General features: G+C 39.3%; 1 protein-coding gene across 5 annotated transcripts in view; it reads right to left on the bottom strand.

Moving 5' to 3' along the window:
• Positions 1-15,879, bottom strand: part of LOC110969392 (inactive dipeptidyl peptidase 10-like) — a 162,796-nt gene that overhangs the window by 9,547 nt on the left and 137,370 nt on the right. For 3 of the 5 annotated variants that reach the window (XM_051958896.1, XM_051958897.1, XM_051958894.1), the window contains exons 13-20: positions 12,832-12,939; positions 12,295-12,386; positions 12,167-12,214; positions 10,205-10,326; positions 8,438-8,485; positions 7,481-7,582; positions 4,912-4,981; positions 4,259-4,453 (exon numbers count right to left, since the gene is read on the bottom strand). In XM_051958896.1, coding sequence (XP_051814856.1) covers positions 4,259-4,453; positions 4,912-4,981; positions 7,481-7,582; positions 8,438-8,485; positions 10,205-10,326; positions 12,167-12,214; positions 12,295-12,386; positions 12,832-12,939 — 785 coding nt within the window. The remainder of the gene's footprint in view (positions 1-4,258; positions 4,454-4,911; positions 4,982-7,480; positions 7,583-8,437; positions 8,486-10,204; positions 10,327-12,166; positions 12,215-12,294; positions 12,387-12,831; positions 12,940-15,879) is intronic. The other 2 variants (XM_051958895.1, XM_051958898.1) reach the window with 1 other exon arrangement.

The raw sequence follows: 15,879 nt of genomic DNA on the forward strand, positions 1-15,879 counted from the left end.
TAGTGTACATAGAGCTGCCAGAGTTGCTTGAAGGTACGAAGGATGGAAATAATCACACATCTTTGTTTACTTCCTTGTACCGGCCGGCAATCCAAAGCACCGGCGCACGTATGTGACGTAATCGCGTACGCGACGTGGTCAGATCTCGGCAAAGTTTTGTGTTTTGCTGTTTAGACGGAAACGTAACGGCGGAGAGTTTTCAACTTTTCCACTCTGGAGGCCGGTTTCAAATTTTTGCGTTTTTAAGCCCCCAAAACGCCGTCCTCGTATAAACGATAGGGTGTTTTGTTGAAATATTTTGACGCTTTTACCTGCAAGCGTCGTGTAAACGGCCCCTCAGTTAAGGTTTTTGTTACAGATGGAGGTAGTCTGTAACCTCCAGCACTCCTAACGAGACTCTCACTCAGCTCACCTGTCCTCATTGCACCCAGCTGGTTCTCATCAGCCTGGGTAGTCAATAAATGGAGGTTTTCTCCCTCGGTTTGGTGTGTGACACCAAAGAGACAACACCTTCATTTGGGTTCTCTTGGTTTGTGTGAGGAGTGGTTTTTGAGTGTGTGAGAGTGGTTATGTGTTTTGAGGGAGAGGGTAAATTCTAGAGTTTTGTGAGGGTTTATCTCCAAGGAAATGGTTGTGCTTAATATTTTTCCCCCCACCAAACGATTCTACCTTTGTTTGAGGCCTCTTTAGTTTGCTTTTTTCTAGCAAAACTAGTGAGTGGCTGTGGAGAGTCATTGCTCCACTCCACCTTTTAGACACCAAAAGCCTTGTTTTTGTTTTTTTTGCAAAGGAGCAGATTTTCTTTTAGTTACTTTCCCTGTTCTTCACATCATTGACTTGCGGAAACGTAACAGTTTTCCGAACAAGTTTATGGTCTTGGTTGTTTATATCCAGTCTCTTTCACTACAACATGAAAGCCTTAGTAAATTGTGGTCCCATTTCCAGGAAAAAAGGCAATAAAGCAGAATATGTTTCAGAGCATAGCTAGCTTCTGATTGACATTGTATATGCATGTATGGTGTCTGTGATTCTCAGTCAAATCTGCCTTGCTTTCATGACAGCCAGATTAAAAATAAACAAGATGTCAACAACCAGAATTCCAAATTGGAGGCTTTAAAACATCCATCCATTCTTTCATTATTTGTACACTGTTTATCATACTTGGAGACGGACAGCTAAGCACATTTCCATGAACAATTTAGAATCATCGGTTAACCTCGGCATGTCTTTGGACTGTTGGAGAACCTGCTCTCTGCAGGCACACGGAGAATGTACAAACTCCATACAGAAAGATCCCAGGCTCTGATGCAAACCAGGTATCTTCTAGCTCAGTGGTTCCCAAAGTGGGGGTCCCGACCCCCCGGGGGGTCGCGGTACCCCTCCATGGGGGTCGCGAGATGATTTCCAGAACAGCAAAAGAAAAAAAAAGAAAAAATTTTTCGAGAGGGCCTTTAAATTTTTATTTTATATATTTTTTGTTGCTGAAATATCTGTTTAAAATAGTTAAATAACTATATGAAAAAAAAGTTTTTTTTTTGTTATTATTATTTTAACATTACGTCAATTACAAATGAAGTTTACGTCTATGACGCAGCATACGTGCCCTTCGTTTTAATCTTAATGCTAGAGCTAGCTTTCTGAAGTTGCGATTAAGACCTTTATCAAAATGAAACGGTGGCTAATATCCACAACTCAAAAACAGAGTGAAGTTGAAAAGCCAGATTTGCAAGCGGCAAGGCCTGATGACAGAGCAGGAAGCACCGTGGGAACACCAGAGAAGTCTGCGGAGGACTGCGACACAGAACCGCCAGAGCATCGCCCGGCAGCGGCTAAGGTGGGAGCCCGCCAAGCCCACAAATCGGACACTTCTTCATCCAAATCAAGAAAATACAGGGATGAATTTATTAAGTATGGATTCGTGTGTCACGTTGTAAATGGTATACAACACCCACAGTGTGTAGTGTGCTCGGAGGTCCTTGCTCACGAGAGCCTTAAACCGGTGAAAATGTTGAGACACCTGACGACTAAACATCCTTCACTTGTGTCAAAACCAGCAGAGTTTTTTCGCCGAAAGGAGGGAGAACTAAGAGGGCAAAAGAGGGTCCTAACTAAACAAACTACAATCCCTGCCAAAGCTCAGAGGGCTTCATATGAAGTGGCATATTTAATTGCTCAAGCAAAAAAGCCTCACACAATTGGAGAAAGTTTGATCAAACCCGCCGCGGTGGCGATGAGTCGAGTCATGCACGGGGATAAAGCCGCCGCTGAGCTGACACAAGTCCCGCTGTCAGATGGGACAGTATCCCGCCGCATCAGTGAGATGGCACAGGACATCAAGACTCAGCTCATTGATGCAGTGAAAGAAGGAAAGTATACTTTACAACTGGACGAGTCAACTGACGTTTCGCATTGTGCCCAGCTTCTTGTTTTTGTGAGATACGTTTTTAAAGAGAAGCTTAATGAAGAAATGCTCTTTTGCACGCGGCTGGAAGGAGCGTGTACAGGCGAGGACATTTTTAACAAACTGGACAGCAAGCTAAAAGAAGAAGGTATGTCCTGGAGTGAGTGCTTATCAGTGTGCACAGATGGAGCAGGGGCAATGCTGGGGAAAAAGAAGGGGTTGAGAGCACGAGTCCAGCAAGTTGCCCCTCACGTCTGCTTTACCCACTGCATTATACACAGAGAAGCCCTTGCATGTAAATCACTGAGTGCAGAGTTAAAGCACGTCCTTGACACAGCAGTGAAAATCGTGAATTATATAAAATCACGTCCGCTTAACACCAGACTGTTTGCAACCCTCTGTAACGAAATGGGAGCGGAGCACCAAGGCCTCCTGTTGCACACAGAGGTGAGATGGCTTTCCCGGGGAAATGTACTGAGCCGCTTGTGTGAGCTGAGGGAAGAGGTGCGCATCTTCCTCGCCGACCAAAGATCACCTCTCGCAGAACACCTCTCTGATCCTGACTGGGTAGCAAGGCTGGTGTATTTATCATCTGTTTTTGGCAAACTGAATGGGTTGAATATGTCACTGCAAGGTGAAAACACAAGCATTTTGACCCTCAATGACAAAGTGCAAGCATTTGTGCGTAAACTGGAGCGCTGGAGAGAGCGCGCTGAAGCTGGACATATGGACATGTTTACTGAGCTGGATGATTTTATTGAAGAAAATGCTTTGAGTGTGAACATTGTAAGGGCGTCTGTAGCGGATCACCTTCAGTCTCTTGTGGATCATTTTAAAAAGTATTTCCCAGAAGAAACTGCTCCTGAAAGGCATGATTGGATCCGATCCCCGTTCACTGCAAAAACAAATCATTTGACATCTGACTTTGAGGATGCGCTGATTGAACTTTCATCTGACCGAACCCTGAGAGCGCTTTTTGATGCCAAGAGCCTGGATGAGTTTTGGATTTCGGTGAGGAAGGAGTACCCGCAGCTGTCTGCAGCAGCATTGAACACACTGATGCCATTTGGCTCTACGTACTTATGCGAAAAAACTTTCTCTGCACTGACTTACATCAAGAACAAGCACAGATCTCGACTTAATGTGGAGGACGATCTCCGAATTGCCGTCTCCAAAATCAAACCGAGACTGGATCTTCTTTGCTCAGTGCATATTGCCCACCCATCGCATTAGGTGAGTTCTTCAAACACGCAGTAATTGTTGTGCAGCACTGCTCATAACTTTGAATAATCCGTCGCACTGCTGTGCTGTTTTAGACTGACAAATGTTTACCCGTAACACTGCTAATCCACATTTAACAGTTTCTTTTTTACTTTTGGACATGTGGGGGAAAGGGGGGGTCGCGGGTCTCCTATGATCCTATTTTGGGGGTCGCGGCCTGAAAAGATTGGGAACCCCTGTTCTAGCTGTTAGTCACTGTGCTGCCCAGGTTTTAAAACAGTAGCCTACAAAAAAATGGGTGAGGACTATCCTCCTCCCTTGCCTTGAACTTCTTTCTTTACTGAATGTACCGAATAAACTGATACACACCTGCAAGTGTGATGTGTGTACACTGGCATAGGAAAGAATTTGCTTCTTAGACAAGGAACTAGAAAATGGAAACGGCATGAAAAACTCAATCACTAGTATTTTAGTGCAAAAACATGTAGGTCAGGCCTGTTTGACATTTATGAAATTTACACATCAGATCTCCAAACCAGAATCAACTGGACTATTTTAAGAAAAGGATGAAAAAAAAATCTTTTGCTTTAAGTACAAGGTGGTTAAAAGCAGAATTGAGTTAATGTGACAACATACTGTACTGCTGTGGCCTGGTCCTGGACATCAACAGTTCCCAGTCCCTGGTAAACCTCTTGCAGAATCCTCTGACCCTGAAGGCCGCTGCCCCGGCCATCCAGACGGGCCACAATGACGCGTTCAGAACTGACCAGGACAGATTCCCAGCCGAGAGAGAAACGGTCACCCACAGCCTGACCACCAGGGGCGCTGTCACTGTAGGAGGACAGTTTTGCCCAATAAGAACACCAAAGATCTGATATCACCCAAAACAAATACAGAATAAACATAGTGGTGCATGTGGAAACATATCTAAGGGTAGTGGTTCCCAACCTTATTTGTTTGTGACTCTTGAGGCTAATTTTCTTAATTCCAAAGTACATGAATAGTAATTGAAAAGGTAAAAAAAAAAAAGTAATCATCACAAAAGTATGGAAAAAGAAGCAAGAGCCTTTGATCATCTTACAGCCCCTCATGCATACTTTCTGATAAATTTTTGATTGGGAACACATTTACACTTTTATTTCCAAGAATTAGTTTATTAGTTTTGTCATTTAACACAGCATTGCATGAAAAATCTATTCTAAAGTGTTTAAGACTATAAATGAAACAATATAACTGGTACTGCAACATGCACCTTGAAATAGAAAATATATTTAAATGATATTACATACAGGACCAGTACAAGTGGATGCTGGATTGTTTCATCCATATTTCTCGGGACAATTAACTCCAGGCGAAGTGCTGCAAAATAAGTCAGATTTCAGTAAGTGAGTCTTGATGAATTTTGTTATGCAGTGCATGTGCTTTTGTCCTTCAGACGATGCCAGAGCCCTGTGAACTGCATGGCCAGGTCAGTAGCTTCATCGATCATGAAAAAAGAGCAGGCCATTCAGGGTTGGAGGTAACATGGACTCATGTTTAACCTTTTTTGTTGTTGTTTTTAAAAGCTTCACTTTATTGTAGCTTCAACAGACTCTTTTAATGTCCTCACTGAGCTTATCAAAGACATACTCAAGACAAACTTGATTTACCAAAGAGGTCTTAGTACCAAGAACCTATGTGAGTAAATTACAGAATGATATGAAGTCGCTGAAATGAGGTGGCAGTCATGGGATTGCTGTTAGAGGTGTTAACTAGATGAACCAGTGGGACAAAGACGTCAGAGCCACACCACCAGCACAGAGTGTTGATTTTTTTTTTATTTTTTTTATTATTATAAGAACCAACACAAAACTGCACAGAAATCCTTTTAATTTAAGCATTTAATCTGACACAAGTTTATGGCTACATAGCTGGTCTGGTTACTTTTTGACTAAAACAGAACGTACACTATGACTTCTGCACAATTAAAAATGAGCAGTTTACCATCTCGAGTGGTTCGTGTGAAAAGTAGGCCTGTGGGTTCATCAGCTTTTGTTGACAAGGTTATCATATGACTGCATTACAGCTGAAAAGGCCATAAATATGTATAGCGTTCGCTCTAATTGTGAACACAGATTAGAGAAAGGGAGCCATATGGTGAGCTGCCCCATCTAATTGAAACAATATACGGCTGCGCTTCTGATTTCAAGGCTGTTTCATAATCGCCAAACAAAGCTCTGCACCTGTTCACTCAGTTGTTTATCCTGAAGACATGTCCTGTTCACGGGCTTGAATATGATGGAAACTATCATTACTACCAGTGCATTTAGATGTGCTTTAGTAATCGAGTTAGAGCTGCTTGACTCTTTCAAATCATGTTAACAAGCAACCTGGTTTCAATAACAGGGGTAGGGAATTTCAAAAACCCTGCTGGAAAAAGAAATGTGCTGTATTTTGTTCTATACACAGGTGCATGATGCAAACTATTGTCATCGTGGAAGATTGATGCATTCATGCACTCAAAATAGTTCCAGTCCAACTAAAACTCAGAGTAGCTGACTTCTGCTGCTGGATAGTTCATTCTGTGTGGACTGACTTTCTCCAGCGGTCTATTGTACATAAATGATTTGCAAGCACCTGTTTCATACAGAAAGTAAACAGTAGCAGAGTTATGTTTTGTCAGTGATGGGATCTTGCATGTTTCTCTGCATGAAGTGATGATAAAGGTAATTTAAAAAAAAATGAATAAAAATTCCTCTTTCATGACCACATATGGGTTGCAAGTATGGTGTTTGTTTCATATACTGAAATGTGTCAAAAATTATCAGAAGATAATGCAAATTACAGCTTCAATGCTGCAAATTTGGAAGAATGCATTTTATCTGGTCAGTGTTAAAGAGCCCCTCTGCTGATTTGGGGAAAAAAAGTACACTGGACACATCATGAGCACAATAAGTGTTAACACAATGACTGGGGATTTCCACATTAAAAACAGCAGCTGTTAGGATCCTGCTCCTGACCTTCTTCCCCCTTTTCTTTTTTTTTTTTTGTCCACTACTGCATCTGCGCCACTGATCTTAAACTGTAGTTGCCGTGTAAACACAAACTTTGGGCTAAATACAGGTGTGTGTGTGTGTGTGGAGGGGTCTGCCCGGACTTGGGGAGATTACAAAATTGACATTTGCCTTATAGTGTTTAAGCAGTAGATGAGCTGGTGTGCTCGGCATGTAGACAAGTGGTGGAGATGTGGAGACTTCATAGATTCATACATTGTACAGGAGACAAATATAGGAGTAGACTTACATCTATGCCATTTTAGGGCAGTAAGATGGAAAAACTTCTAAATGTGCAACTTTGATACAGGGGGATTTTGGGGATTTAATCGATGGCTGGGGAAGAACTTTGAGGAAAATACAAATTTGAAAGTCCCGTATGAGTAATATATATATATATATATATATATCAATACACTTGAAGGCATACACCAAGACATTGCCAGTCACATTGCAGCAATGTATTATAAAGTGAGGTAAGAATTTACAAGTCTGGAAAGATATGACAATATTGTATTTTCTGTTGCAATGCTTGTGAGTTTCAGTTGTATTCAATGTAACCTTAATATTCCACATGGTCCAACTGCTTGCATGCATGTGATGAGTGAATGTGAACCTAAAGTTGCTTCTTCATTCCCATTTACTCAATAACTGATAAAGGACAGATTGACTGATGGTAAGGAGTGAAGATCAAGCATATTGGTTGTTTGCTGTAAATGAGGTATTGATGATCAAACTGATAATGCTGATGAGTAAGATAAAGGACAACCAATAATAATCACCAACCATATTAAAAAAAACATGAAGGATCATCGTAATGTCTTACCAAAGTTGTTGATCAGCACAGTTCTTCTTTCCCACTTGGGTAGGGTCCTGTTTATCAGTGCATGTCTTAATTCTGCGTTTGTTTCCAGAGTCTTTTGCTCTGCTGGATGAAAGGACAAGAACAATTATTTCTCATTAGAAGAAAGCAACAAATGCAGCCTGTACTATAAAAAATCATTTCAGTATGGCATGTGACTTCTAAGTAGTGGGAACCGAAAACGGAGAGCTTCAAGAAAGCCTCTTAAAGTTCCACTGACATTTATAACTACACTAATGACTCAAAATGCAAAAGTCATCATATGTAAGAACCATCAAAGCACCAAAACCCAGAATTGAGATCCTCTGACAGCCACCTAAGGAAACTTTCTTTAAAGTTAAATTTAAAGCACAGTTACTTTATTGAATCTTTTAATGTAAATCCCAAAATAAAGTGATTCAGAAGCTATCCAAGTAGCGTAGTGAGTTAATGGAACAGCTGCTAGGTCAGACATGTTAACTGTAGTCAAGAAATGACCTTGATTGACCAAATGGTAAATTATGCTGCACATAAAGATGTGACATGATAAAATTAATCACCATCTGTCAATCTGCAATGACTGTGGGAGGAAGATTATCGCTTATCTGCTGCAGAGTCCCCAGACGCTGTTCTGAGTGCCTCTGATGTACACTCAACATCATCTTAAGCACTTAACAGTAAACCTAATGCATCATGATGTCCATTTTTGCAGACTTATCTCAACCTCTGTTGTTGAATGTTGGCTTAAGGATTTAATCTCAGCAACTTAATCAAACATGATTTGATCGATCAATGCACTTTTCTGATGCTGAAGGAACTTTCACCTCAAAGAAATACATCTGTGCTTCCACTGAAATGTAATGTATGAATATACCTGATGCAAGTTAGTGAAAGAGTGTAAAAAGAAGAGAGGCTCAAGTTTATCAGTGGCAGACAACTCACCATTCATGTCATTCAGTTTATGGAGAGTAGTTTGAGGTATTCCAGGGCCTGAGGAGAAATAAAACTTTAGGTCAATAAATGTAACTTTAATTGACATTTTGTTATCCCTTTATCATATTTTACTTTAGGATAATAAACTTTAAGAGATTAAAAAGGAAACAAATACAGTAACATAAGATTGAGAGAATATTATTTAATGTACAAACACACGACCAGTCAAAAGTTTCAGAATGCCTCAATTTTTCCAATTTTTTTAAAATTGAAACTGAGTTGTTCAAGTCAATAAATAGCTTGAAATGGTACAAATGTAAGTGGTGAAATCCCAAAGATTTAAAAAAAAAAAAAAGGTTACCAAAAACTGAAAAATAATGTACATTTCAGAATTATACAAAACTGTCTTTTTCGAGAAACAAGAAGTGGGTTAACAACTTAAAGCTGTTCTGCAGCAATGGAGGTTGATCAAGCCTTGTAAGTTGGTGCCACAAAATCTTACAAGTGTCCAAACTTTTGATTGCTTACAAATAAAAGCAGTGTTGGAACAAATCATGGTACCATACCCTCAAGAGCTATTTGAACAACATTTTTGACCAATAGTGTATATGAACAGTCTTTAATAAAATAAAACTACTAATACATTCATTAAAACTGAATTGTTTGCTGTTTAAAAGATCCAATCAAACTATTTTAGCCAATGAGCAATATAAGTAGGGGTCAGGAACTGCATGATTTTATTTGCATTTTTCAGCATTCATATGGCACATTTAGACTCTCAGACTGGGAAAGTAGCTATTTTTGTCAAAATCATTTTCAAAGTGTAGGAGCCCTTTTTTAATTGGCCTTCCTTTAAATGTTTTTGCTTAAAGGTTTTTATTAAAATCTGTTTTAGCCCTTTTTAATAGACTAATGTAAGTGTGCAGCTCAAAATACAGCACAGATCATTCATTGCACCATGTCTTTGTATGGCTGCAGTCCTGTCAGTGTCTATAGATCCAATGCAACTAGGATGCTGCTGATGCCCCTTTCTGAAAGTGGGCTGTACTGGTCCCACCTGTGCCACTGATATTCCAGTCTAAATGAGGCAGTAAAACCAATATAACGGATTACAAAAAAGTACTTATCTCAAACAAAAGAGACATGAAACAAAGAAATTAACAAAGTTAGGAAAGGGGTGTGTGGTTACACAATGCACAGTTTTATCATGAAATGATGCTCATATTTGTACATGTGTGTGCCACCATGGAAGCCTATCAAAAAGTCAATTGAATTTAGGGTACCTTACAGCATGAAAAGCAGTATAAAAACAATACGATCAAGACTAATGGCAAAGTTAGCCACATTGGTCAAGCAACATGCGAAACATTTTTTTTAAGACTGTGTTGTGACATTGCCACCAAAAGTAAAAGCAGTTCACTGAGCTGCTAGCTGTGTGTGAAGACTCTTGTATTCACTTATGTAGGCAATGACGTCACAACTGGCTGCAAAACTGATTTGCTCCGACACCATTTTTCATTAATAGAGAAAAAGAAAGTATTTTCTTGCATTTTTGTGGCTCGCTAGACCACACTGGGGACACAAAATTATATTTAAAATGTGCATTTTGCATGTCCAACTAAACAAAATTTAACTCCAATTACTACATAATAACATCTCTTACTTCCTTGAAGAGCCAGAATGGCACCTAGAACAGCAGTAAAACCATAAAAATGCAGCTTCTTGGATGACAGTTAATGAAGCACTCAGCTGCGATGTTCCAGCAACAGGCGCTACCTCTGCAGTTAAGAAGAACATGTTGATAGCTGGGGCTGAGGACAGCATTGAAGTAGGTGCACTTTGATTTGAAAAGGGAGCACGTCAGACATTCTTTCAGAAATGGATCCACGGTGGATACTCTGTTTGGGAGGAGAACAACAAAGCTGTGTGAGGACAAAGGAAGTCAATTTCACAGGACTTGAAACTGTTACCAGTCTGGTTTTAGCTGAGGACAAAACAAGTCTGTCAAACTAAAATGTAGCATTTGATACATGTGAGCATGCTAGGTTATCTGATAAACTGAACTTTTATCTACCTAGTTTAACGTGTGTGTTCAATTTGCACATATTCAAGCATAAAATAAAAGCACCCCTTAGAAATACAGAGAAAATCATCCATTCTGAGTGGAGACTGTAACCTTTTGGCTTTATATTTATGTAAGAAATGTCATTTTCCCAGCATATTTTTTTTTTCATCTAGCATTTTCTTTTGTAGATTTTGTTAAAATTTGGCAAACCTTTCTTTATTTAATTTTTCTAACTGAATTTGGATGCAAACTTGATTATAAAGCTCCATGTCTCTGATTCTAAAGAAATAGACTGATGCTCAAACATATGATGAGAGGATCAGTACTGCTCTCTATTCTGTATGGTAGATAGACATCATCAGGAACATCACACTAACACTGTAGAGTGTCAGAAGAGGATCATTTGTGATCATAAAGGGATGCACACGGTCAGCAACAATGCTCAGCTTCACATCTCTGTTAGCTGACAGAAATGAAACCTGACATGCTCCTCTGCTGCTGTAGCCTCGAGGTTTTATGTATTGTTCATTCTGAACTGTTTGTCTGCTCAGCACAGTTGTAAAGGGGTGCTTATCTGAGTTAGTGTAGGCTTCTGTCAGCTCCAGCCAGTCTGGCCTCTGACCTCCCTCATCAACAAGGCACTGCGGTCCACAGAACTGCCCCTCACTGAATGTGCTGTTTTTTGTGTTTTTTAGAGTGAAAACTTTACAGACTGTTGAGAGCTCAGCAGTTTCAGAAATACTCAAAGCAGCCCATCTGCCATCAGCACTTATGTCGTGGTGACTGACATCTTTTTATTTCATTCTTATTATGTTTAATGTGACCATTAACTGAAGTAAAACTATAAATTGTGCTGTTGCCACAGAATTGACTAGATAATTGCTTGCAAAAATAAGTGTGTGTGTGTGTAGCCATAAGTTTGGACACAAGTACCATGACGCTTGTGAACCTTAGAAAATGCCACAAAATTGTCACTTACAATATACATACCAGTCATAGCCATCAACCAAAATGAAATATATTTTATTTTGGTTGGTGATATTTTCTAAGATTCACAAGTGTCATGGTACTTGTGTCCAAACTTATGGCCATGGCTGTGTGTGTATATATATATATATATATATATATATATATATATATATATATTTTTTTTTTTATTTATTTATTTTTTTTACAGATGTTCCTAGTAAAGTATGAATCTAGTTGTATAAATGTACAGGCAGAAGATGTGTAGCTTAGGATGGTGTCACCTTGTTTTACCTTTGTCTGTCCGAATCTAATAATGGTCATGGTTTATTTAACCTTTACGCAAACTAAAATGCTATAATAAAAAAAAAAAGGAATCCTGGTGTAACAAAGAGTTCTGAGCCAAACTAATTTGTTGCTAGCTGCATGACATTGTGAAGGTTTTCTATCAGAACAAATCAAATGTAACAAATATCTTTGTGAACTCTAGAGCTGGTAGTGGCAGAACTACTCCAATCTCCATTCTGAGCTAAGCTAACCAGCAGCTGCCTGCAGAGTTGTATTTTAGTGCCATAGACATGACAAGTTTTCAGTCTTGTCATGTAAAGCTTGACAAGAAAATGATTAAGGGTGTTTTGCTAATATCACACTTTCCCTGAATGAATGAAAGTGCCTACTTTGATAATAAATCGAAACTGATAGAGTACCTGTACAAATGTCTCTTGGTTGAGCCTTCCTCTGTACTCAGGAAATAACTGAAAAAAATATAAATTTAATCTGTTACTCATTGGCTCACATTATGTTGTACTTTCAGGTGTTTGTATCGAATGCTTACAGTGAGTTTGTGTTCTCATCGTAGGCCAGAATTTGAGAGACTTCCCAACTTCCTGAGGTCAGGTGCCGGAGGGTGACCTCTTGACCCTCAGACTGTGAATCACAAGACACAACACAACACAGCAGAGGATGAAAACCATGTTAGCATGACCTCACATGCCCTCTGTGTCCTTAAGGGGTCTGCTTGTGTTTCTTTTCTACCTAGCCCTTTCTTTCAGCCTTAAACTTTAGCTCCACTTATTAGCTGTGCAGAAACATGAATTAATCTAGTGCAGTGCATCTGCTGTGCAACACTCTCCTTCGTTTATTTAAGTAAATGTATTCCTAATTCTCTGGTGTTTCAGTAAATGCTGTTAGAATTTAAAATGACAAAACTTCAAATGGAATCATATGAGCTTTGTGAATAATTGGAAGGCCGTTTCCTGTAGGCAAGACAGATAAGGGAACAAAAAGCACACAGACACAGGAAATTTCATTCAAACAGTGAAAGCACCTCACTAAATGCATTCATTTTATTCAAAGTTTGTAAGAATTTTACTTGGTTGGAGATCATAGTGATGTGGTTGAATGTCCCGTGGTCACTGTGTTTTAAGGGCATGGTGATGAACAGGGTTGTGTAGTCCCTGGAAAACACTGGCTCCTCATTCTGGGACGAGAGACAAATAGAAAACATACACAAACTGCTAGAAATAGCTGCTGTCATGTAGAGAAAAACACTAAAAGATTTGGTTGTAAGATTAATTTTAGCCTGTAATTCAAAATTTAAGTTAAACCAGCAGGTTGTTTTCTAAAATGAATGGTTTGCAACAATCAACCCTTTCAGATGCATATTTATACACAGATTTTTTTTTTTAACTTCCGCTAAATGCCCTTATCTGAAATAGGCCTATAATAGAAGAAGAAATAATTTGTAATTTCTTCTGATTTATTAATAAAAGCACTATGGTTTTGGGAGTTTCTCTTATAGAAATAAGGTTTTTATTCATTAATCACTTCTGCTTTGCCTTTTTTGAATCTCTGTTGTTTTACCATTAAAGAAATCCAAGACGTACTCCATAGTGAATCCCCTCAGCAGATCAAAGTGTCTAGTTATTCCTTTTCCTGTTCAGATTTTGACTGAAACAGCTTCAGCATGTGATTGATCAACAGAAGGTAATAATGACCAAAAAGTGTAAGCAATTGGAAACACTGACAAAGTATCTTTTTGTTCAAAAGAGAATGGACAGTATCTTGAATTTTAACAGTTTAAAACCCACTAAAGGCCACAGTGAGAATTGCTTTAGGACTGCTTCCAGCACCAACAATAGATTTCTCAGTGCACTGCATTATTTCATGATATGCTGAGTAGTTTAATATTTAACCCTCCTGTTCTATTCATTTCTCAGAAATAGCAATAATGTCATGGGTCAATTTGACCTGGGTCATGTTTATTGTCCAGAAGTGTCAGAACCCAGAAAATCCCAATAATCATCTATATGTCATTATTAACTCCATTACTAACCATCTCAATCAATATTTAGCGCAGTGGTGTTCTTTACTTCAAGCAGATCATGGTTCAAAGGGCATAACTCACTTGTTTTTCATGAAAAATGCATGTTAAAACTTTCTACATTTACATTGAAATGGTGTGTGTATAAAATACAATAGTTTTACATGACATTGATTTTTCAAAATTTCATTTCATTGTTTTTTTTTTTTCAATTTTATTTTTATGGAGTGATGTAGATAAATCAACACGAGACATCTCTTTTGTTTAAGGTCAAATTGGCCTGCTGACTTAAAAATTAAGAGAAATGAGTCCTGAGAATTTGTCTCCAGAGACGGTATGAGGCAAAATATAGCCCTGTCTCTCTCTGCATCCCACAGACTGGCTGCTGACTCATCTTTGAGTTTTAGACCCCAGTCAGGACGAGGAACATGCATGTGAAGGCATTTTTTTCCAGCTCCTTCCACTTCCCCTCCAGAACACACCTTCCTTATACGTTAGTTATTTCAAGAATAATTTTCTGCATTGAGTCGGGCATGGGGGCTGCACAGTGTATCGGTGGATAGCACTGTCGCCTCACAGCTAGAAGATCCTAAACAAAGAATCAGGCTTAGATTTGTGTTGATATCAATGAGTTAAAAAAAATCCTAGTTGCTAATCTTTCAAAATATCCCTAATGTGAACAGTTAGTGTGTTGGTCCAGTCATAATACACTGGCAGTTCAGAGAAACTCTGCAGTGGAGAGATGAAGGAGATGCGTTTACTGCTCTTGCTGCTTTTTCAAAGGTTGATCTCTGACAGTATCCAGCTGCTGGCTGTGAGCAGCTGCAGCTCTGCCTGCTGCGATGGTGAAGCTGTGGCTGGATGTGGTCACTGTTCAGACTTTGGCTACTGCTGTGGTTCAGTTTTGGTTCAGTCCAGCTATTACTATTTGAACTTGAACTCTCAACCAGCTAAACTGTCACTGCACACACTCTACCACTGTGTGTAGTCAGTGTTATAGTCATTAAACTTGCATATGTCACAGCCATAATTGGAACACTGGCTAGAGTCACAGCTGTAGTGGCACTGATTCTTTCTGCAGGCAGAAATGTATGAGCTGCACTATGATGCAGTATCATGCAGCCTATAGACTGCTGCTGGTTGTAGCTACAAAGAACCCTCAGCTGTGGCTGCTCAGATACTATACAGTTATATTAGGTAAAAATAAACAAATAAATAAAACTTGAGGAGCAGGCTAAGCTCTCTCACTGACTGCTGCTGTGACACTATATGAATAGAGCCTTAGGATGACCACTGTCATTGTGGCTCTCGCTATTGTTACTGTTACAGCTGAACAATAACTATGTATCCCACCACAGTTTCACCATCAAACTTATGCTGAGGCTTTGCAGCTGAGCTCAAAACCATCAGCTGGTTACTGTCAAAGATCAGCCTTTTAAATGAGCATAGGGCAATAAATTCATCAGTGTCACCTCTCCTTTCTGTATCGCCATAGTGCTCCTCAAAAACTTGCAGTGTGTTGCACATGGTAAAAGAACCAACTTCAATGAACTGCCTCAGCTGGTAACAAGCAATTGAATTCATCTAAATGAAGTTAACAAGGATTATCAGTGCCACTGGTTTAAGTGTTGATTTTCTGAAATTACCAGTTTGATGAATTTATTCAATTTTAACCTTATCGTTCAGCTGAAGTATTTTCTGGTCTTATGTTTTATTCCCCTTTCCTTACTCTGTAGTTGTAATGTAATGTTGCAGGAAAAAATAAATAAATACATGTGTGTGTCAGATGTATAATGTTAAAGGAGGAAACCCAATATTCACATTTTACCAGTTAGGATACCAGTTTAAACGGACATAATTTCAAGTTGATAGAATCTAGAAGGGGCTGCACAGTGGATGGGTGATTATCGCTGTCGGCTTGAAGCTAGAAGATCCCTGGATTAGTGTCCCGGCCTTCCCGGGATCTTTCTTCATGGAGTTTGCATGTTCTCCCTGTGCAAGGTACTCTGGCTTCCTCTCACAGTCCAAAAACCTGTTGAGGTTAACTGATTCTAACTTGTCTGTAGGTGTGAATGTGAGTGACTGTTTGTCTCTGTG

The sequence above is a fragment of the Acanthochromis polyacanthus genome, chromosome 14 (assembly GCF_021347895.1).
Source record: "Acanthochromis polyacanthus isolate Apoly-LR-REF ecotype Palm Island chromosome 14, KAUST_Apoly_ChrSc, whole genome shotgun sequence".
NCBI lineage: Eukaryota > Metazoa > Chordata > Actinopteri > Pomacentridae > Acanthochromis > Acanthochromis polyacanthus.